Source organism: Mesoplodon mirus, assembly GCF_964341445.2.
Source record: "Mesoplodon mirus genome assembly, chromosome: 2".
Lineage (NCBI taxonomy): Eukaryota > Metazoa > Chordata > Mammalia > Artiodactyla > Ziphiidae > Mesoplodon > Mesoplodon mirus.
The window spans coordinates 188,759,451-188,782,751 of record NC_138977.1 but is presented as its reverse complement, the minus strand read 5'-3'; the positions used below and the strand labels follow the sequence as shown (position 1 = coordinate 188,782,751).

General features: G+C 36.0%; 1 protein-coding gene across 6 annotated transcripts in view; it reads right to left on the bottom strand.

Annotated features, from left to right (window-relative positions):
* Nucleotides 1-23,301, bottom strand: part of PCDH15 (protocadherin related 15) — a gene marked incomplete at both ends in the record, with an annotated part of 722,972 nt that overhangs the window by 233,796 nt on the left and 465,875 nt on the right. For all 6 annotated transcript variants that reach the window (XM_082633167.1, XM_082633165.1, XM_082633166.1 and 3 more), the window contains 3 exons: nucleotides 126-254; nucleotides 5,809-5,902; nucleotides 15,445-15,524. In XM_082633167.1, the coding sequence (XP_082489293.1) occupies nucleotides 126-254; nucleotides 5,809-5,902; nucleotides 15,445-15,524 (303 nt within the window). The remainder of the gene's footprint in view (nucleotides 1-125; nucleotides 255-5,808; nucleotides 5,903-15,444; nucleotides 15,525-23,301) is intronic.

Genomic DNA, 23,301 nt, shown 5'->3' with positions numbered 1-23,301 from the left:
CAGATAATTCTGATGCTCTATCATTTAACACATGGCATTAGCTGAATCTCTTTTCAAATTAAAATGTAAGAGAATTACTCACTTTTAAAAAATACATTTAAGATACACATAAATATTCCACTTACCCTTACTTGACCCACAAATGCATTTGCTTCTTCTTCCACCACTGATAGATTTCTGGGAAGATAGGGATCAAACACTGGAGCATTGTCATTGACATCTGTCACCACCACATTTACCGTGGCAGTTGAGGTCTTAAAGAAAATAAAAATGGGGGGGATTAAATGTGAGAGGAGTTATTTTTATTTTGATGTCAGTTAATTAGTCATACTGGCATTTGTCTATCTGAAAGGCATCTCATTACTATTCCTATTCCTTAGCTTTCCAAAAAAGAGAAGAAAAAAAAAGAGGAATCTCGCAATTTTCAAACATCTCAAAAAACAGATGGAAAAAACAAATGATATTAAAGGGCAAACATCTTCTTGAAAATGTCAAATATTTCCTGGAGGCTTATTTTTAGAAAGTGTTTTACCTTTATCTTGTTCACATTTTGTGGGTGGTAAGTTTTTGTTTATAGACACTTCTACCCCTTTTTCTCTGAAATGTAACATTTCTGCAGTTTTTACCACTTATATGTTGTACTGTTTAAAAATATAACTAGTACACTATAAAATAGCATGGTATGTCAAATGGGTATTTTCAGGTAAGCAAATACTACCAGAAAATACTATATTAGTAATTTTCTAGGTTCACATCTAAACCAAGAGTTTGAGGACCACTACATCATAAAACACACACACACACACACAAACAACCTTTTGGTTATACAGCCTAAGGAAATGGCAAGTGGGTAATCTTACCAGTAGTATGTGCTACTTGGTTAAAAGGTAAAATTCCTAGCCTGCTGCACCTCGAGAACATACTGTAGGTCAATGACTTTTGCACTATCCAAGGAACATCTTCATACATGACTCAAGCTGGAAAATGCTCTGTCTAATCAAAACCTGAGTATAGCACATGCCCTCCACCCAGCTCTGTCACAGTGAGGGGCAGATCACAGAAGGCTGAGACCAAAATTAGAGAACGAAAGTATTCTAGGCTGGAAAATGAAAAATCCACTATGCTATGATATTAAATATTTAATAACATGCAAATAAAAAGTAGGAGGAAAAGCAGGATGGTACTGTCATGAGAGAATTACTTAACTTTCAGTTTAAAAAAGACAAACAGGATTTGCCCTAATCTGTAAGTGATGTGGGGTGAGAGGCTAAAAAGCTGAGCATAAAGAAGTGACTTAGAGGAAGTGAATCTGAAGAAATTTTGCAGCAGTCATGGGCCCGAGGGGTCAAAAACTGGACTTCCTAGCAACTAAGGAGGAGAAGTCCTGGTAAATACCCCATCCTTTCTGTTGCAAAATCAAGGAACATCTTCATACATGACACAAGGTGGAAACTGCTCTGTCTAATCAAAGACTGAATATAGCACATGTTTTGTTGGGATCACTGAAGTTCTATACACTATGAGTAACGCTGCATAAGGTCTAGACCAGGCCTTTCTCAGATTAAAACTCAATAGTCAAATTTTGGTTGGATTAAGGTGATCTGTCCTTATTTTAACAGACATATATTAAATCTTCTTTTGAGCAATATAATTTTATTCCAAGCCTTTATAATTTTTCACATATAATGTCCAGTGGTCATTAAAAATATTACCAGGCATAGCAGGGAATTCTTGGGTATTGATAATGGCTTATTTCTTTATTTGTGTACTAGCTACATTGATGGGCTTATTTTGTGAAAATTTATACAGCTATTCAGCATGATTTGTATATATTTCTGTATTTAAAACTCCAATAAAATTTTATTTAAAGAAATGTCAAAGACAAGTAGAACAGTGTTGTTTAGTCAACGCCGGGAAACAACCTAAATGCCCACCAATAGTAGATGTTTATGTAATAGATTGTGTTTTTTGCACACAACAGAATAACATGTGATACTAAGAATGTACAGACTACATTCACCTCAATGAATTTCATGAATGTAAGGCTGAGTGTACGAAGTCAGACACAACACAGTACACACTACGTGATTCCAAATATATAAATTTCAAAGATTGGCAGAAATACTCTACTGTGATAGAAGTCAGGATAGGGATCACTTTTGTGAAGAAGGTAGAGTAGAAACTGGCACGATTGTAAGGCTGGGCTTCTGGAGTGCTAATTAATTTCTGTTTCTTGTTCTGAATAGTGATTATACAAGTATTTTCACTATGTGAAAATTCATTAAGCTGCACAGTTATGGTTTGTGCACTCTTCTGTGTGCATCTCTCCATGAAATCATTTAATTTAAAGAATGCATGCACATCAACATATGCTTGTGTGTAGATGTATATGGATATGTATAAATTTAAATGTCATCTGATTAGATGAAATACAGGTCATGTTATTTTCTCCTTTTAACTTTTATATATTTTCCAAATTTTCTCTAAGAGAGACACATTGCTTTAATAACAAAAATCAGTTTAACAAATGTTATTTCTTTAAAAGTTGTGTTAGAGTTAAAGCTAGTAAAAGATTTAAAGCTAGTAAAAAGATGTGCCTTTATAGTAGCAGTAGTTCCCAATTTGCCTGAGGGTGAAGGGGACATTAAAATGGACAGCTGGGAGCCAAAATCTAAGAGTAGCCATGCTAGAGTTTGCTGACCTTCCTTCTAACTGCTTGCATAAAGTGCCAGCCTATCTGTATTTCCTTTACGGGTGTCCATCCTATTCTTTAAAATTCCCATTCTTGACACTATGGAGTGGGCTCATTTCAGACTATACTGGGTCCTCAAAGGCTGTGGTCTGTAACTGGGTTGTATAGATGAGAACTGGATCACTAAGCGAACTAAGAAGTAAATAACAAATCCACCATTCCTGTGCTATTAGGGCCTGAAATTTGTAGACCATATAGATGTATTTATCCATATCTTAGAGATAGTATATGAAATAAAGAATATCCATTTCTCTGGCAGAAATGTAAAGTAATAAACACACATAGAATAACTTCCAGCTTATATATTTCTTGGAAAGAGGTCTGAAGATCACTTGCATCAGAATCACTTGGATTATCATTAAAAATGCAGATTTCTGGGCTACACATTAGAACTATTGACTCTATTCTGCAATATTCAAATTATATCTTTGCAATCTGTTTCATATAAATTGCTGGTAATCCTTTTATTTAAGAAAAGTCCATCCACCTGTGTTCTTATTAAATACCTTTCTTAAAACCTGTGATTATTAAGGCTAAAGGGTTAATTTTACTATAATTCTACAAAGGACATAAGTTTAAATATTTAGATAAGAAAAGTGCTATCAAAATATGAGACTATTATTATTTTGTAATTACTTCCTTCTTCAACACCCCACTGTATGTGCACATGTATAAGTCGATCCCTAAAATTATATAAATGATGAAACTAACTGAAGAAGCTTTTGTTTGAAATCTAAATGTTTCTTTTCCTAGTGATATTCTCAGTACAAGCTTTTGAAAATGAAACAAATTTGCTTAAAATGCTCGCTATTTTAAAGCTGAATGAAACCTTATTCATTCTTAAAGAAAGAAAAATTGAGGGAACTAGAAATGCTAAGTGACCTGGCCAAGAAGAATTGAAATTAACAAGCAAATAACTGAAAAAAAAATCTCTAGAAAGAACTAAACCACTAATGTTAGCCCAGAACTTATTTTCAGTTTTTTATGTGGCCAAAGCCATAATTAGTAGACTGAAACTACGCCAGATAGCTTAATATGCTGTTTCTTTTCCATCTTTACTGTTGTCTAAGAAATCTTACTTTTAAGGCCAGAGGTAAAAGGTCCTACCTAATATTACTTCCATTAATTTCTGATTCATCATGTGACCTATCTCAAATGGTTGACCTAAAACCTCCTTATTAATTTTACTTCACTCTAATTATACCCCTTACTCCATGCTTAATAATTCCCTCTTTTCCTTAGAATTTTCCCCCTCAGTTACTTCCTAGCCAAATTACACATTAAACTTTCATTATAAGTCAAGTTCTCAATTATTTTCTTCTTGAGATTCTGACTGACTTCTTTACATATATCTTATAAAGGCACACCATATTAATAAAGGGGATTGCATATGTAAAAAGTAATCTTAGATTTTATTTTTATTGACTCGCCTAATCTTTAAGTGCCTTCTCTTGGCCTCACTATTTACTAAAACTGTTTTGTATATTTTATTTTCCACATATAGCTGTTTATCTAATGTTTGAAAAGTGGCAAACAGCTTATTATGGGCAGATTGTTTACCAAATTTAAGTAATTATCCTTATCTTTTTTCTAATTTTTAATTAAGATGATAAAACTGTCTAGTATCAACTTTGTATGGCAAATTTTCTACAGCAATCCTCCTCAAAAAGCGTGAGGAGAGCATTATATACCCCCATCCAGTCTATTTTTTGATTAAAGAAGTCATTTCAAGTAAACTGGAGATACATTGCTATTTGAATTGGGTGAGTCTTCTAGACACTTATACTGAATTTGAAATTATTTCTAGAGAACAGTGCTGAGTTGGCCGATATGCACTAGACTAAAGACAAAAGCTACTTTGTGGCATAGAAATGGTGAAAAAAAACAGTCTAATAAAGCACTGCCAACTAATGCATTGTTACAGTGTTTAAAAATCAGAATAGTGGTAGTTGTGGATGGGTAGATTGAAGAATACAATCAAATGATTTAAAAACACACCTACATAACTAAACTATCTATCTATCTATCTATCTATCTATCTATTTATTTTTTGCGGTACGCGGGCCTCTCACTGCTGCGGCCTCTCCCGTTGCGGAGCACAGGCTCCGGATGCGCAGGCTCATCATCCATGGCTCACGGGCCCAGCCGCTCCGCGGCATGTGGGATCTTCCCGGACCAGGGCATGAACCCGTGTCCCCTGTATTGGCAGGAGGACTCTCAACCACTGCACCACCAGGGAAGCCCCAATTTATTTATTTTTAATACTAATTTTTAGGTGCAGAGGAAATAAAATTTATCTTCTCTAGAATTATTGGCCCTTTTAAACCATTTCAATCATGAAGGATTAGTCAAGATTCTGAGCGCTGCTTACAAATAACCTGTAGAATCAGTCAACTTGGTTTCCTAAGTGCTTTAAGGTATTTATGCACAAATTCCTGTCCATCCACTGTCCCCCACCCTCAAAAAAGTGACTTTAAAGGAAATAGATTCCAACATGGTAAAACTGCCAGAACTGCCAGTGCTGTGCTGGTGATGGACACAATGAAATACTTCTTAGACTAAGTTAGATTTCATTTTCCCCATAAATTAGGTAAGAGAGCAAATTCCGTATCTATTCTGTCAAGTCAAAGTTGCAGCTCCATAACAAATTCAGAATATAGGTTCATTGATTAAAAGAGCCCATTGGAGGGCTTCCCTGGTGGTGCAGTGGTTGAGAGCCCGCCTGCTGATGCGGGGGACACGTGTTCGTGCCCCGGTCTGGGAAGATCCCACATGCCACGGAGCAGCTGGACCCGTGAGCCATGGCCGCTGAGCCTGCGTGTCCGGAGCCTGTGCTCTGCAATGGGAGAGGCCATAACAGTGAGAGGCCTGCGTACCGCAAAAGAACCCATTGGAGAAAAAAGCACTTTGACTAATTTTAAGTAGTTGCTCCAAATGAAAAAGAGATTAATTCATAAATTCATGATTGTAATAAATTGTTTTAGAATATAAACTACAAGGTTCTCTCAGTTTCTTTAGGACTATTTTTAAAACCCTTTCCCAAAGAGTGTACTCACCCCATCTGGCCTGCCATCAGAAGCAGTGACGATCAGAATGTAGCGATCAGTGCTTTCCCTGTCCAGTGCTTTCCCTAAGGTTAGAATCCCAGTACTAGTGACAGAGAAAACAAACAAACACATGAGACAGAAAAAGATATTATGTCACAGGGAGTCTTTCTACTATTGTGAACTACTTTTGATAGTTTTTTTTTTTTCCTTTCAACAAACATAGCTTGAGTATTTAAGATGACCGATTCTAGAATTCATGCTGAAAATTGAAAAAAGGCTTTTAAGGCTGTTGAACCTCTTAGCAATAATGAAAAATTGCCAAACTGAATGAGATAAGTGAGTTGATTCTGTAGCCTCCAAGGGAAAAAAAAAAAAAAACCAAAACAAACTATGCTTAATTCATTACAGGAAGAAAGATATCTATCTTGTTTGTGATTATTTCAAAGGTAAAAGAGTCCATTAATCTTCAGCAGTTTCATAATGCTTTGAGTAAAAAAGTGATTTCTTTAATCTATATCACCACTCCCATTCATTGTCACATATGTGACCACTATAGAAATGCAAACATCTAAATTTCGTCTTTGAATAAACCATAGAGATTAAAATTTTTCTTCTTTCCAAATTTCAAAATAACTGAGTCTTATTGTAGAAAATTAGAAAATATACAGTGGAATATTAAAGCTTTCATAGATATTATAGGTTTTTTAATATTTCTTTTTATTCTCTATTATAACCATATTTAAATACATTATAATTGCTTTCAAAAGAGCACTCAGGCTGCATATTTTACATTCTTTTCAAGATAATATAATTTTATGAACATTCATTCTCTCATTTTACAATTTATAAAAACAAACTCTTTTGTTGATACACTAACAATTTTACCATTTTGTTATTCTCTTGAAATTTAGATATTTCTTAAGTATTATGTATAATGGGAGATGAAGAGCCTTTGGGAAAAAATTCTCATACTTAGAATACTTTTAATACTAATTCTTAACCTTTTCACTGTTGAGAATACATACTTTCAAATATTTAAGCTTTTATTCTCCCATGTAACTTGTTTTATAACACTTTTGTCACTTATTATGTTCTCTAAAACAAGTTCTACATTTATGTCTTAGATATTACAATCTGACATTGTACATGGCATTTTAATTAAGGTCTAACAAGTATCTATTGTGAAGGAGAGGTTACATTAATTTAACAAAACATTAAAAATACTTATCAAGTATAAAAGCATAATTTGTTTTTGATAGATAAAAGGCTTTCATTTTAATGCAAGTGCTTTTGTTGTTATAGTGGAATTTAAGCAATCCGCACCACATATGGTAGTTGAATACAGAGAGTCAATGCCAAGGAATCAAAATCAGAGTCACAGTTACTCTGTTTGTTTTATTTTATTGTTGTTATTGATATGGACTAAAAAAAAGTTCTGAACATATGGTATGACTATGAAAAAGTGACTTTGCTCCTTGTACATTTTAAAATGTTTTGTCCAAATAACTGAAAATCAATTCCCAGAGTAGTTTGTAACAATCAGATTTGGATCAACTTGCCATACTGCATATGGTTCAGATAACCCCATTCTAAAATGACATTCAAAGAGAAAAGTAAATCATTTATTGCTTCTGAGACTTATTCACAAGTAACTTAAGAAACAAGAAATCTGAAAATCTATCCATAGTAAAATGAAAGAAAGAAGAAAATTCAGTTATTGTTTTCCATGTTTCTCCTCAGTTTAAGCTTCGACTCTATATTATGCCTTGTATATTAAATTAAAAAATCACTAGAAATTTATATTATATTAGAATTTAGAGCCATATTATACCTAAATAGCTTATTTTTCATAGTCTGGTGATTATTATGGAAATAGTTCTTTGCTTAAGATGATGTGTGCCTTGTGTCCCAATGTCGTAGACAGTTAGGATATTTGGGAAATGGAAAAAGAGAGAAAAAATAGGTACTGTCTTTTGGTATTCATAGCTGAAAGACTAGCTTATGAGTACACACAAGCATCCTTTCACAAAATTCCAGAAATAATTGGAAAGGAGGACTACTGCTACCAGCTGAATGGAAGCTATAAAGCAGTATACATTAGGCTGCATTTAGAAATGCAGTAAATCTTATCAGTCCATATACTAAAAATACATAAGAATGACTCCTGATAAAACATCAATAATAGTGCTACTTAAATTTTACATAATTGAAAATATATTGCACAAGAGTGATGTCAGTGAAAATGGTGAGGTAGACAGCTTGAAGAGGTGGTCTCTCCAAAGAAGCATCGAAAAATAAAGCAGGAAAAATAAGAAACAACTTTGATAGAACTCTGGAAAACAGTCAAAGGTTGACAGCACCCAAATGAAGGTAGAATTAAGAAAAAGTCAACTTAAAAATTGTAGTAAAGATTCGTTCCATTTTTACTTGTCCTTGCCCCAGCCCTACCTGGCTTAGAGTGGTCTTAAAGATGGTGGTCAACATTCCCAGTGTGCTACTCTGGTCCTTGTTTCTGAAGGCAGTGAAACTATCCTTATTCACAAAGAATTGTGTTTATCTATTCCAACTGGTCTGGAGGCTGTCTGAAGGAATAATACATGGTTTTTGTCTTGTTTTGCCTAACTCAGAATTCACTCAAGGTGGCAAAGCAGTGGGTATTCCTGGAAAACAGTGTAAGTCAGGGAGCAACCTGCAGCCATCTGAGGCCATAGTTTATGTTTGAGGTATACAGTAGAAAACCAAAAGCCTGGCAGGAAAAACTGGGTAGAGAGTTTCTTGGAAAATTAGGGCATTCGAAAGCGCCCGTGTATACTGGTGAATAGAATTCAGAGTCCAGAAATGAATCCATACGTCTGTGGCCAGTTGATTTTCAGCAAGAATGCCAAGATCATTCAATAGGGAAAAAATAATCTCTTCAACAAACAGTGCTGGGGCAATTGGAGATCTACATGCAAAAGAACGTAATTGGACTATCTCATACCATATACAAAATTTAACTCAAAATGGATCAAAAATCTATATGTAAGTACTGAAACCATAAAACTCTTAGACAAAAGGATAGGGATAAATCTTTATGATTTGGGATTTGATAATGTATTCTTAAATATGATAACAACAGCATGAACAGCACAAAGAAAAACAGATAGGGCTTCCCTGGTGGTGCAGTGGTTAGGAATCTGCCTAACAATGCAGGGGACACGTGTTCCAGCCCTGGTCCGGGAAGATCCCACATGCCGCGGAGAAACTAAGCCCATGTGCTACAACTACTGAGCCTGCTCTCTAGAGCCTGTGAGCCACAACTACTGAAGCCTGCATGCCACAACTACTGTAGCCTGTGCGCCTAGAGCCCATGTTCCACAACAAGAGAAGCCACCGCAATGAGAAGCCTGCGCACTGCAACAAAGAGTAGCCCCCCGCTCGCCACAACTAGAGAAAGCCCATGCACAGCAGCAAAGACCCAACACAGCCAAAAATAAATAAATAAAATAAATTAAAAATAAGCAAATAAATAAACAGAATAGCAATACTATATGTATTTTTAAAAAAAGAAAAATAGATATACTGACCTTCCTCAAATTAAAAATTTTTTGTGCAACAAAGTACAGTATCAAGAAAGTGAAAAAAACCCTACAAAATGGGAGAAAATATTTGCAAATCATATATCTGATAATGGTCTGGTTCTCCAAATATATAAAGGATTCCATACAGCTCAACAGCAAAAAGGACAAACAACCCAATTAAAAAATAGGCAAAGAATAGATACTTCTCCAAAGAAGATATGCAAATGGCAAATTAGCACATGAAAACACGCTCAACATCATTAGTCATCAGGGGAATACAAATCAAAGCTACAATGAGATAGTACTCCATACTCACTAGAATAATTAACAAAAGAGATGGGAAAATAACGAGTTGATGAAAACACGGAGGTATTGAAACACTTGTACATTGCTGGAGGGAATGTAAAATGGTTCAATCACTATGGAAAACAGTTTGGCAGTTCCTCAAAAAGTAAATGATTACAATATGACCCAGCAATTCCAATTCTGGATATACATTCAAAAGAACTGAAAACAGGTGCTTAAATACATGTATATTTGTGTGTGCTTAAATACATGTATCTATGTGTGTGTGTATGTGTGTGGATATTAGCAGTATCCACAATGACCAAAACAGAAAAAGAGCCCAAATTTCCACCAATGTATGAATGGATAAACAAACTGCTGTGTACACATGTAACAGAATATTATGCAGTTATAAAAAGGAAAGAAGTACTGAGATATGCTTCAACATGGAAGAACTCTGAAACATTAGGCTAAGTGAAAAAAGCCAGACACAAAAGGTCACATACTGTGTCATTCTACTTATAGGAAATATCCAAAATATATAAATCCATAGAGGCAGAACACAACTTGGTGGTTGTCAGTGGCGGAGGGGAAGGGCAAGTAGGGAGTAACTGCTTAACGGTTTTATGTTTCCTTTTGGAATGATGACGATGTTCCTGAACTAGATAGAATTGATAGTCGTACTACATTGTGAGTCTACTAAATGCCACTGAATTGTTGACTTTAAACTGGTTAATTTTATGCTATGTGAATTTAACCTCAATTATATTAATTATATTGCACAGAATTCCCTCACCAAACACTGAGGCTATATTCCTGAAATGTACTGGGATTGAGAAAATCAAGCTCTTTTATACAATAAGTTGGTTTGCCAAACCATAAAAATGGTGTTCAAAAGTTGTTTAAACAATGTAGATAAAAAGTACTAGAGGGTATCTACTTCCAAACAAACCTTCTATTTAAGTGTTCATTTTCCAAAATTGCATCATTTATTAGGAAATATTGCAGCAGCATAATTATGCACTGAAAGAGATTATCTCACAGGTTTCATGCTTTGTATTCTTCCATTAATCTTTTTCAATACCTTCTACTGGTTGTGATTAACATCATTTATACTTACAAGTGTCTGAGTCTTTGGCAGATTTATCATGCTGATTTGGGCATCATTTTTCAGGCCTTAAAATGATATTTAGAGAGGGTAGAGTGTACCTCAAAATGTGTGATTGCTTCTAGTTTGATATGGCATTCCATGTTGAACAGTAATTAGTGATTAACAAACACAGACCAATAGAAAGATTTAGATATTGGTAGCCATTCAGGTAAGATGATGGAGGCATGAACCAGCTGTGTGAGAAGGGTGATCTGAGCATATATTTTGAGAGTAGAGCTTACAGAAAAATATGCATATCATCTTTCTTACATGTTATCTTCAGTGTAGTTCAAACTGATATGAAAAACGTAAGCTTTAAATTTAGTGTCAAAATTAATTTAGTCACATAGAGAGAAATAAAAATGCCAGTGAAGATATAAAATTTTCAAATAAAGTTCTAACAAGGGGCACAAATAACTCTTAGGTTCTTTTGTTTAGCACTTAGCCTTTAAGTGTTACATCACATGCCTCATGCTACAATGATGACATCAATAAGAATTCCTCAACTTCCTGCAATAAATAACAAATATTTTGCCATAATACTTGCAGAGGAAGTTTCTTTACATCTTACTTAAGTATTTACTTATAAATGAATGTTTGCTCAATAAATATTTGCTGAATCATATGCAACTATTAGCACAGACATAAAAAGTTATTAAAATAATGCATTACACTACAGAACCATAAAGATCTGGCCATTTAATACATAACATTAACTGATTTACATAATGAATGATTGTGATCTTTAAGGAACAAGCATTTTTCCTCAAAGAATAAGTTTCTTTCCTGGCCATATGACTAATCCAATTCATTAAAATGTCATACAGTGTTAACAGAAAGAGAAAAACAAATACCGTATGCTAACACATATATATGGAATCAAAAAAAAAAAAAGGGTCTGATGAACCTAGGGGCAGGACAGGAATAAAGACACAGACATAAAGAATGGACTTGCAGATGTGGGGAGGGGGAAGGGTAAGCTGGGACAAAGTGAGAGAGTAGCATTGACATATATACACTACCAAATGTAAAATAGGTAGCTAGTGGGAAGCAGCCCCATAGCACAGGGAGATCAGCTAGGTGCTTTGTGACCACCTAGAGGGGTGGAATAGGGAGGGTGGGAAGGAGACCCAAGAGGGAGTTGATATGGGGATATATATACACATATAGCTGATTCACTTTGTTATACAGCAGAAACTAACACATTGTAAAGAAATTATACTCCAATAAAGATGTTAAAAAAAATAAAGCTATGACACTGAAAAAAAATGCATATAACAATTCAACACTTGGTAAATCCACACTAGCATTGAAATGAATATTCTTTACAACTAATATTTTTTAAAGAATTATAAAAATGTTTTGGCATATTTGTATTTCAATGGAAAAAAAAGGTAAGGTAATGAATGGTATTGTAATGATTACTATTAAAATTGGCATTATAGCATAAAATAATATTTAATGTAAACAATGAGCAAGTACTTTTTTTGTTGTTTTAAGAAGGAAAATGTAACCAAAATCACTATTTATATGAACTGAAGCATCTGATAAGACAGAATATGATTTCTTTTCTATTATTTTTTGAGAGAGCATCTGAATTATTCAAATCCTTAAAACTTACATAGAAGTGGTGATGCAAATTTGCACAAGTATCCCAGAAGTTTCAAAGAGGAAAGGGATTAAAATATCAATATTTCCCACATTTCAAATGTGTTGAAATATATTGCTAAGGGTCTAGGCTAGCCTATAATTATCAATGGGAACAACATCGAAGAAGTGGCTGAAATAAAATTATCGTAAGATAAAAGGCAATGAGAGCAGTGTACTGGACCCTGAATGATCAACAGAGACCATACAATCATCACAGAGTCCTGCCCTACTCTAGCTGTCTGGAAGAAGTTTGCATTTCAGGATATTTCTGTCTGTTTAGGTCAATTCAGACAAAGAGGATGCTGCATTGATATCTTTCACATTTTAAAGAACCTCTGTAACCAACTAGGTGTGTCTGTTTGGTTTCAAAAGCATAAATTAGAGAGTCGTAGACAAACACTTGCTAGGGTAGCAGCAGAATGTCTTTGATAAAACTGGTAGCTCATTAGATTTCACAATCAGCAGTTTTAAAATCCTTCAGCATCAAGAGAAAAACAGATAAACACAGGAGTGGAAATCTTTAACAGAGAAAGTAAGACCAGGGCAGGTGAAAACTTCATTGTTTTCTTATTTTTATCAGTTTTATTAACATATAATTCACATATCATTGAATTCACCCATTTAAAGTGTACAATTCAATAAATGTTAGCATATTTTCAGAGTAGTTCAACCATCACCACAATCAATTTTAGAATATTTTCACCACTGTACCCATTAGCAGTCATTCCCTATTCTCTGTCAGCCCCCAGCCTCAGGCAACCAGTAGTCTACTTTCTGTCTCTATAGAGTGGCCTATTCTGGACATTTAATACAAATGGGATCATACCAAATGTGGTCTTTTGTGAATGACTTCTTTCATTTAGTATGTTTTCAAGGTTCATGCATGTTTCAGTACTTAATTTCCTTTATTGCTGAATAATATTCCACTGTATGGATATACATTTTGTTAATTCATTTCATCTGTAGACAGACATTTGGGTTGTTTTCCACATTTTGCCATTGTAAATAATTCTGTTATAAACATTTCTGTGCAACTTTTTATGTGGACATAACGTTTTCATTTCTCTTGAATAGACACGAGTGGAATTGCTGAGTTATATGGTAACTCTATGTTTAACATTTAGAGGAAATGAGAAATAGTTTTCCAGAGTGTACATTTTACATTCCCACCAGAAATATATGAGAATTCTGATATTTCCACATCTTCACCCATGTATGCTATTTCCTTTGTTTTTCATTATAGTTATTAAAAGAGGATGTGAAGTGGTATTTCATGATTGTAATTTGATTTCCCTAATGACTAGTGATTATGAGCATATTTCCACATGCTTATTGGCCATTCATATATCTTCGAAGAAATGTCTATTTAAATTCTTGTTCATTTTTACTTAGATTACTTATCTGCTTATTTTTGAGATATACTAGTTCTTTACACATTCTTCATATGTTTAAAATATTTTCTTTCAGTCTGTGGTGTTGTCTTTCACTTTCTTGATGGTGCCATTTGAATCACATTTTTTCAAATTTTGATGAGGTGCAACTTATTAGTCTTTTTCTTAATCACTTTTGCTTTTTGTATCATATCTAATAAATCATTGCCTAACCCAAATCATGATTTACATCTGCATTTTCTTCTACAGTATATAGTTTAATCTCTTATATTTAGGTGTGATCCACTTTGAGTTAATTTTTACAGATGGTGTGAGGTAGAGACCCAACTTCATTCCTTCGCATGCTGTCCCAGCTTCATTTACTGAAAAGATTATTCTTTCCTAATTAGATTGTCTTGGCCCCCTTTTTTTTTGGAAATCAATGGACCATAAATATTAGGGGTTATTTTTGGATTCTTAATTTATCCTAGTAATCCAGACATCTATTCTTATGCCAGTACCACAAAGTCCTGATTACTGTTAAAGTGTCCCTTTTACAAAGTTTTCTTTCTTTAAGAATGATTGTAAATTATAATTACTTATGATTAGTATGTACCTATGGGGGAAAATTCAAAATAGTAAATCTCTTCATTTTTTAAAAGGAAGTTTATTCATCTGTTAAATCTAAAAATCTGGGAAATATTGTATCCAGGCATACAAACTCATGGCTGTACCATCCTCGTCAATGCAAAGTTGCATGTGTTTTTTTCTTACAAGATCAAGTGACCACACAGGGTTCTCTTGATTTGGCATTGTGTACCACATGTTCCTGAGACTGAAGCAGAGCCTGGCTAATTTGTCAAATTTTTCACTTTATACTCATGGGCTACATTTAGATTTCCATCCTTTTAGGGAGTAAAACCACTCAGGACCACACAGAAAACAACAAAGAGATAGCAAGAACATCCCTTTGACAACCAGCTACACGTAACAACAGAGTGGCTACTTTGCTGTTGAAGAAGAGAAACAAAGCTAACGTCAATGCCTTCTTTAATGCCTGATGTCAGTTTCCTCAATAGTTATGACTGACATTATCTTTGATATGTTCAGAGAGGTGAGTAGAATGACATGGACATAGACCTCAAAGGGGCTTAGAATGGGCATGAAATATTTTTAGCTTAGCTTTTTTAGAGTATACCTATATTACTCAAAAATTGAAGGATGGACATTGGTGGCACCTTAAATGCATCTGAATTACACTTTTTCTTACAAAATTCCCTTTGAACAATTTAGTGCCAAGTTACTCTTTGTAGAAATATCCTTGTTATTATGAGTAGCTGACAATTTTAAAGGGATCTAATTAATCCCAGGTTATACCTGCAAATGAACTGTTTCCACCTCAGTGGATTTTACCTAGTAAAACATTTTAAAATAAATAAACCGTCTCCTAGGTATGATTTCTGGATTCAGAATTATCCCCCGCAGCTCTCATTAACACTCGTAGGAAAAAAAAGTAAAATAAAACTACAAACAGCTGAAAGTCTCTGATTAGAAGTCTGTCCTCTTGCTACCAGTACATTGCTTAACATTTTAAAAAGAAAAATAAATTTAGAAATTATTCTTAACTTACGTTTCTGAAAGATTAAAAACTCGCTGTGGATCTCCATTCTCAATGGCATATGTTATTGGATCTCCCTCTCGATCAGTTGCCTTCAGAGAGAAAACATACTTTAATTATCAAGTAATTGATATGTCTTCCATTCAGTACAGTGTAATATAGACACTTGAAACTAATAGCACAGAAGATCCATGATAACTTAAAGTATAAAGATTAAAACATGGGCAAATGGCTAAATGTAAAATAAAGAATTTACTATCTGATCCCAGCATTTCTGTCATTTTATGTCATCTGAAAGTTGTAACAATGAATAAGAATAATATCTCCTGAATGTATACATAATCTTATCTGGTAGAGAAATACAATAATGATTTTCCTATGGTTTACTTATTTAATTTTATATGAATAATTCAAACAAATGTGTTGGAATTTACATAAATGTTTACAGTATCAAGAAATTATTTAATGTACTATTTTTTCTTTTTCTGCTCAGAATATATTGTCTGCAAAGCTTTATGGTTAAGAACTCTGAATCTGGAGCCAGAGAGCCTGAATAAAAAATTGGGCTCCATTTACTAATTGTGTGATTGTTTCTTAATTTCTTCATTTGTAAAATGAGAACTATAACAATACAAAAGTTAATAGATGTTAAGAGGGTTAAGTGAAATAATCTATGTTAAAACACATAGACTAAATCTGGCATATTGTAAGTTTCAGTAAATATTAACCTTTTTTTTTCCCTTCTTCACTCAAGTCATAGTAGAAAAAATCTACAGCTTCTGACTTTGAGTTCTGAGTTTCTCTTACCCAAAGTAAAGATACACACTGTATATTGTGGCACTGGAGTCTGGGATTTTACCATCTAAAATATCCAATAATTTCCTTTTCAATTATCCATTAAGTCCCCTTATGGAAGACTTGGGTGAAGAAAGAAATCTGGATGATATAAAAGGGATGGGCGAGGGATCTGCCTAAGCATGACCCCAGGGGGAGGGGAAATATTGTTTATTTATAAGTTACTCAGCTGGCAGAGAGATACCAACCTCTCTGACTGGCAGGCACTGCCCTGAAGTTGGCAGGACCTACAAAATTGGTGGTTATGTTGGGTCTTTTCAAACACCAGACAATAACCGTCCCAGCCATAAGAGGCTGATTATGAAATCCCATGTCCAGACGAACAGGGAGCACTGTTTCTGCAGGTAGATTAGATGGCTTTGACATGGATTTCAGAGCCCTGGTCATGGGACAGCCCTATCAGCCACCACAGTGGATGGGTGGCCAGAAACCTCTCTTGGACCACATGAAATCCAGAGTCCAGGGACAACTGAATAAAAATGTAATATTTACTAAATGCCAGGTTTTGTGGGAGAAGCTTTGTAGGATTAGTTAAAAGTATCTCCTCCATAAAACACTTCCTTCACATGGCTTCCATAACATCATATTCTCCTGCTTTTAATTCTACCTTATCAGCTACTACCTCTTTTCCTTGGCTGATTTTTCCTCATCTATAAGACATATTTACATAGGATGCTCCAAAGGTTTGTTATTGGACTTCACTTACTTTGTCACCTCATCCAACTGCAGAGCTTTAAAACTCTTTCTATGTTGAAGACTCTCATATCTCTAAACCAGCCCTGTCCTCTGAATTTCAGACCTATATCCAATTGCCTGTTTGACCCCCAATTAGATGAATTATAAACACCAGCAATTTAAAATATTAAAACTCCCCAATCCTGATCTCTCTCTGCTACTCTCCCACTGCTCAAGAAGACAACAACCTGCTGCTTTCAGTATTCATTATCTCAGTAAATAGCAGAAACTACATCCTTCTACTTGCTTGACCTTAACTGAACATTTTTAGTCCCCAGTGTAATCATCGGCAAATTCCATTGGGTCTATATTTAGAATATCTACAGTTTTCTGGCTGTCTCTGAACTCCAAATACCAACTCCCTCATGGATTATGTAATAACCACCTGACTAGTGCTCCTGCTTTCTCCTTTGCACCTTCACCAGAGCCCATTTTTAATTAAGCAAAGTGACCATTTTTCCAAGGCCAAGATTTTATTTTATATTTTAGTAAGGCTATGGCATTATTATGCATTATTACATACACACACACACACAGAATGGAATAAAATAAAATAGTAAAATAAAATGAAATAATAAACTACTTATGATAATACCTTTGAAAGATTCCAATTAAATCTAAATCTAAAATTTTAAATTTCATTAAATTAATTATAATGTAAGGGCAAGGGCAGAGAATAAGAAACAAAATAATTAAACACCTACACACAGTCAATGGGATTAATAGTACATGGTTGATATTTTCCCCTTGCTTTTGTCCTTTTCCAGACAAGTATTAATAAAAAAGATAAAATGGAACTACAAATAATGATACTCGGTTAACTTCCTGGAAAAACACAGAATTATGCTATATCTGGAGACTACATTTTATCACTAAAAAGTCCACACTAGGGGAGAGAGAGAGAAGATGGCAGAAGAGTAAGACCCGGAGATCACCTTCCTTCCACAGATAACACCAGAAATACGTCTACACGTGGAACAACTCCTACAGAACACCTACTGAACGCTGGCAGAAGACCTCAGACCTCCCAAAAGGCAAGTAACTCCCCACGTACCTGGGTAGGACAAAAGAAAATAGAATAAAAGAGACAAAAGAAGAGGGACGGGACCTGCACCAGTGGAAGGGAGCCGTGAAGGAGGAAAGGTTTCCACACACTAGAAGCCCCTTTGCGGGCAGAGACTGCGGGTGGTGGAGGGGGAAAGCTTCGGCGCCGCGGAGGAGAGCACAGCCACCGGGGTGTGGAGGGCAAAGCGGAGAGATTCCCGCACAGAGGATAGGTGCCGACCGGCACTCACCAGCCTGAGAGGCTTGTCTGCTCACCTGCCAGGGCGGGAGGGGCTGGGAGCTGAGGCTCCGGCTTCAGGTCGGAGCGCAGGGAGAGGACTGGCAGCGTGAACACAGCCTGAAGGGGTTAGTGCTCCACGGCTAGCCGGGAGGGAGTCCGGGAAAAAGTCTGGAGCTGCCAAAGAGGCAACAGACTTTTTCTTCCCTCTTTGTTTCCTGGTGCACGAGGAGAGGGGATTAAGAGCGCCACTTAAAGGAGCTCCAGAGACTGGAGCGAGCTGCGGCTATCAGCGTGGACCCCAGAGACGGGCATGAGACGCTAAGGCTGCTGCTGCTGCCACCAAGAAGCCTGTGTACAAGCACAGGTCACTCTCCACACCTCCCTTCCGGGGAGCCTATGCAGCCCGCCACTGCCAGGGTCCCGTGATCCAGGGACAACTTCCCCGGGAGAGTACACAGTGCGTCTCAGGCTGGTGCAACGTCACGCCGGCCTCTGCCGCTGTAGTCTCTCCCCGCACTCCGTACCCGTCCCTCCCCCCGGCCTGAGTGAGCCAGAGCACCCGAAGCAGCTGCTCCTTTAACCCCGTCCTGTCTGAACGAAGAACAGAAGCACTCCGCCCTCCGGCGACCTACACGCAGAGGCGGGGCCAAATCCAAAGCTGGACACCGGCAGCTGTGCGAACAAAAAACAGAAAGGGAAACCTCTCCCAGCAGCCTCAGGAGCAGCGGATTAAATCTCCATAATCAACTTGATGTACCCTGATCCACCCTGTGGAATACCTGAATAGACAATGAATCATCCCAAATTGAGGAGGTGGACTTTGAGAGCAAGATTTATGACTTTTCCCCCTTTTCCTCTTTTTGTGAGTGTGTATGTGTATGCTTCTGTGTGAGATTTTGTCTGTATAGCTTTGCTTTCACCGTTTGTCCTAAGGTTCTATCCTTCCAGGTTTTTTTTAATTTTAAAAAAGTTCTTTTTCTTAATAATTATTTTCTTATTTTAATAACTTTATTTTATTTTATTTTATTTTATCTTATTTCTTTCTTGCTTTCTACTTTTTCCTCCCTTTTATTCTGAGCCGTATGGATGAAAGGCTCTTGGTGCTGCAGCCAGGAGTCAGTGCTGTCCCTCTGAGGTGGGAGAGCCAACTTCAGGACACTGGTCCACAAGAGACCTCCCAGCTCCATGGAATATCAAATGGCGAAAGTCTCCCAGAGATCTCCATCTCAACACCAACACCCAGCTTCACTCAACGACCAGCAAGCTACAGTGTTGGACACCCTATGCCAAACAACTAGCAAGACAGGAACACAACCCCACCCATTAGCAGAGAGGCTGCCTAAAATCATAATAAGTCCACAGACACCCCAAAACACACCACCAGACGTGGACATGCCCACCAGAAAGACAAGAGCCAGCTTCATCCACCAGAACACAGGCAATAGTCCCCTCCACCAGGAAGCCTACACAATGCACTGAACCAACTTTAGCCACTGGGGACAGACACCAAAAACAACAGGAACTACGAACCTGCAGCCTGCAAAAAGGAGACCTCAAACACAGTAAGATAAGCAAAATGAGAAGACAGAAAAACACACAGCAGATGAAGGAGCAAGATAAAAACCCACCAGACCTAACAAATGAAGAGGAAATAGGCAGTCTACCTGAAAAAGAATTCAGAATAATGATAGTAAAGATGATCCAAAATCTTGGAAATAGAATAGCGAAAATGCAAGAAACATTTAACAAGGACCTAGAAGAACTAAAGATGAAACAAGCAATGATGAACAACACAATAAATGAAATGAAAAATACTCTAGATGGGATTAGTAGCAGAATAACTGAGGCAGAAGAACAGATAAGTGACCAGGAAGATAAAATAGTGGAAATAACTACTGCAGAGCAGAATAAAGAAAAAAGAATGAAAAGAATGGAGGACAGCCTCAGAGACCTATGGGACAACATTAAACGCACCAACATTCAAATTATAGGGGTTCCAGAAGAAGAAGAGAAAAAGAAAGGGACTGAGAAAATATTTGAAGAGATTATAGTTGAAAACTTCCCTAATATGGGAAAGGAAATAGTTAATCAAGTCCAGGAAGCACAGAGAGTCCCATACAGGATAAATCCAAGGAGAAATACGCCAAGACACATATTAATCAAACTGTCAAAAATTAAATACAAAGAAAACATATTAAAAGCAGCAAGGGCAACACAACAAATAACACACAAGGGAATCCCCATAAGGTTAACAGCTGATCTTTCAGCAGAAACTCTGCAAGCCAGAAGGGACTGGCAGGACATATTTAAAGTCATGAAGGAGAAAAACCTACAACCAAGATTACTCTACCCAGCAAGGATCTCATTCAGTTTTGATGGAGAAATTATAACCTTTATAGACAAGCAAAAGCTGAGAGAGTTCAGCACCACCAAACCAGCTTTACAACAAATGCAGAAGGATCTTCTCTAGGCAAGAAACACAAGAGAAGGGAAAGACGTATAGTAACAAAGGAAAAACAATTAAGAAAATGGGAATAGGAACATACATATTGATAACTACCTTAAATGTAAATGGACTAAATGCTCCCACCAAAAGACACAGATTGGCTGAATGGATACAAAAACAAGATCCATATATATGCTGTCTACAAGAGACCCACTTCAAACCTAGAGACACATACAGACTGAAAGTGAGGGGATGGAAAAAGATATTCCAAACAAATGCAAACCAAAAGAAAGCTGGAATAGCAATTCTCATATTAGACAAAACAGACTTTAAAATAAAGACCATTATAAGAGACAAAGAAGGACACTACATAATGATCAAGGGATCTATCCAAGAAGAAGATATAACAATTGTAAATATTTATGCACCCAACATAGGAGCACCTCAATACATAAGGCAAATACTAACAGCCATAAAAGGGGAAATTGACAGTAACACATTCATAGTAGGGGACTTTATTTTAACACCCCACTTTCACCAATGGACAGATCATCCAAAATGAAAATAAATAAGGAAACACAAGCTTTAAGTGATACATTAAACAAGATGGACTTAATTGATATTTATAGGACATTCCATCCAAAAACAACAGAATACACATTTTTCTCAAGTGCTCATGGAACATTCTCCAGGATAGATCATATCTTGGGTCACAAATCAAGCCTTGGTAAATTTCAGAAATTGAAATTGTATCAAGTATCTTTTCCGACCACAATGCTATGAGACTAGATATCAATTACAGGAAAAGATCTGTAAAAAATACAAACACATGGAGGCTAAACAATACACTACTTAATAACGGCAGAACAGGAATAAAGACATAGACATAGAGAATGGACTTGAGGACATGGAGAGGGGGAAGGGTAAGCTGGGACGAGGTAAGAGAGTGGCATGGACTTATATATACTACCAAATGTAAAATAGATAGCTAGTGGAAAGCAGCTGCATAGCACAGAGATCAGCTAGGTGCTTTGTGATCACCTAGAGGAGTGGAATAGGGAGGGTGGGAGGGAGACACAAGAGGGAGGGGATATGGTGATACAAGTATATGTACAGTTGATTCACTTTGTTGTACAGCAGCAACTAACACAACATTGTAAAGCAATTATACTCCAATAAAGATGTTAAAAAAAATTGGTAAACGTTTGTAAAAGGTGAGAGAGCAAGTCGTGTGGGGAAGGGCCCTCTAGGTGGAGGGCAGGGCAAGTTAAAAGATCCTAAGATGGATACATGCCTAATGAGTTTGAGGAAGAGCAAGCACCTGGTAGACTTGTTCAGGTTTTCCTTGGTCTCAGGTAAACAACCTGAGTTATTTAACCTCAGGTTAAATGGTTGAATGACACTCACTTTGGATAGCTAGCAAGTAATACAATTGAATCATTGGTTTGCTGATACATGCTTATGGCATGTGAACTAAAATAAAGCAAGTTTTTCCTTTATTTTTGCTTGACAAAGAGTATCTTTAAAGATTGAAGCAACTGTTCCTTCTAGTCTGCTCAAGCAGATTACCCACTGCATCTAAATTCGTCATCCATTTTTCAGAAGCACCAACAGGAACCCAAAAGGATTTATCTAAATAAGCAGTGTGCTTAGAGACTGGAAAATAGGAATTTTGAAAAAGAAAACAAATTTTTTCTAAACTAATATTCTGTTCATGTTAAAGATGAACACAACCATCAAATACCATCTGGTAGAGTGCACTTTATGCACACAGAATGATTCTACACATTTCACAGGATGTGAAGACAAAGTACTTGCCCATAGGGATTCTAAAATAGATAAAATGAACATATTTAGATGGTCTTTTCTTTTCTCACTTAGGCAAACAAGTGCTGATTTATGTTATTAAACTGCTTGAAAGCAGGAACTGAAGCTTTCAATTCAGGACAGCAGTTTTTCCAAAAATGTGTGTGCACTCCTGGGATTAAATTATTGGTCTTTTAACAAAGTAATAATGTTTATGAATATATTTCAATACGACTTAATCTTTACATTTCTATGTCAAGTAGTGTTTTGTCATTTATGATTCTGATATAAAATTTCCTTTTTGAGATAAGTTCATTTATGTAAAAATGTTAGTTTATTCAATTATATTTTTAAAAAGTAAATAATATGCAAACATAGCACATCTGAAACTTAAACATGCAGCTAATCTAGAATGACACTGTATTACATGAGCATCCCTTAAGACCTTTCATCCTGTCCATTTATTATACTATATTTTGCTACTTCATTCACTTTCTCTCTTCCTATATGATTATGATTATTAACACTTTCTCCTCAGGTCTCCAGCTTATCCTACCCCATCTTTATCCTCAGCTGGTGATCCTGATTACTGTTTCACTGAGAAAATTGAAGCAATTTTCTGCAAGCACTCTGAATTATATATATATATGTATATATATACAATCCTGTAACTACACATTTTTCCTCCTATTACTGATAATGTACTGTCTGATCTCCCATCTAGGGCAAGATATGGGGAAAG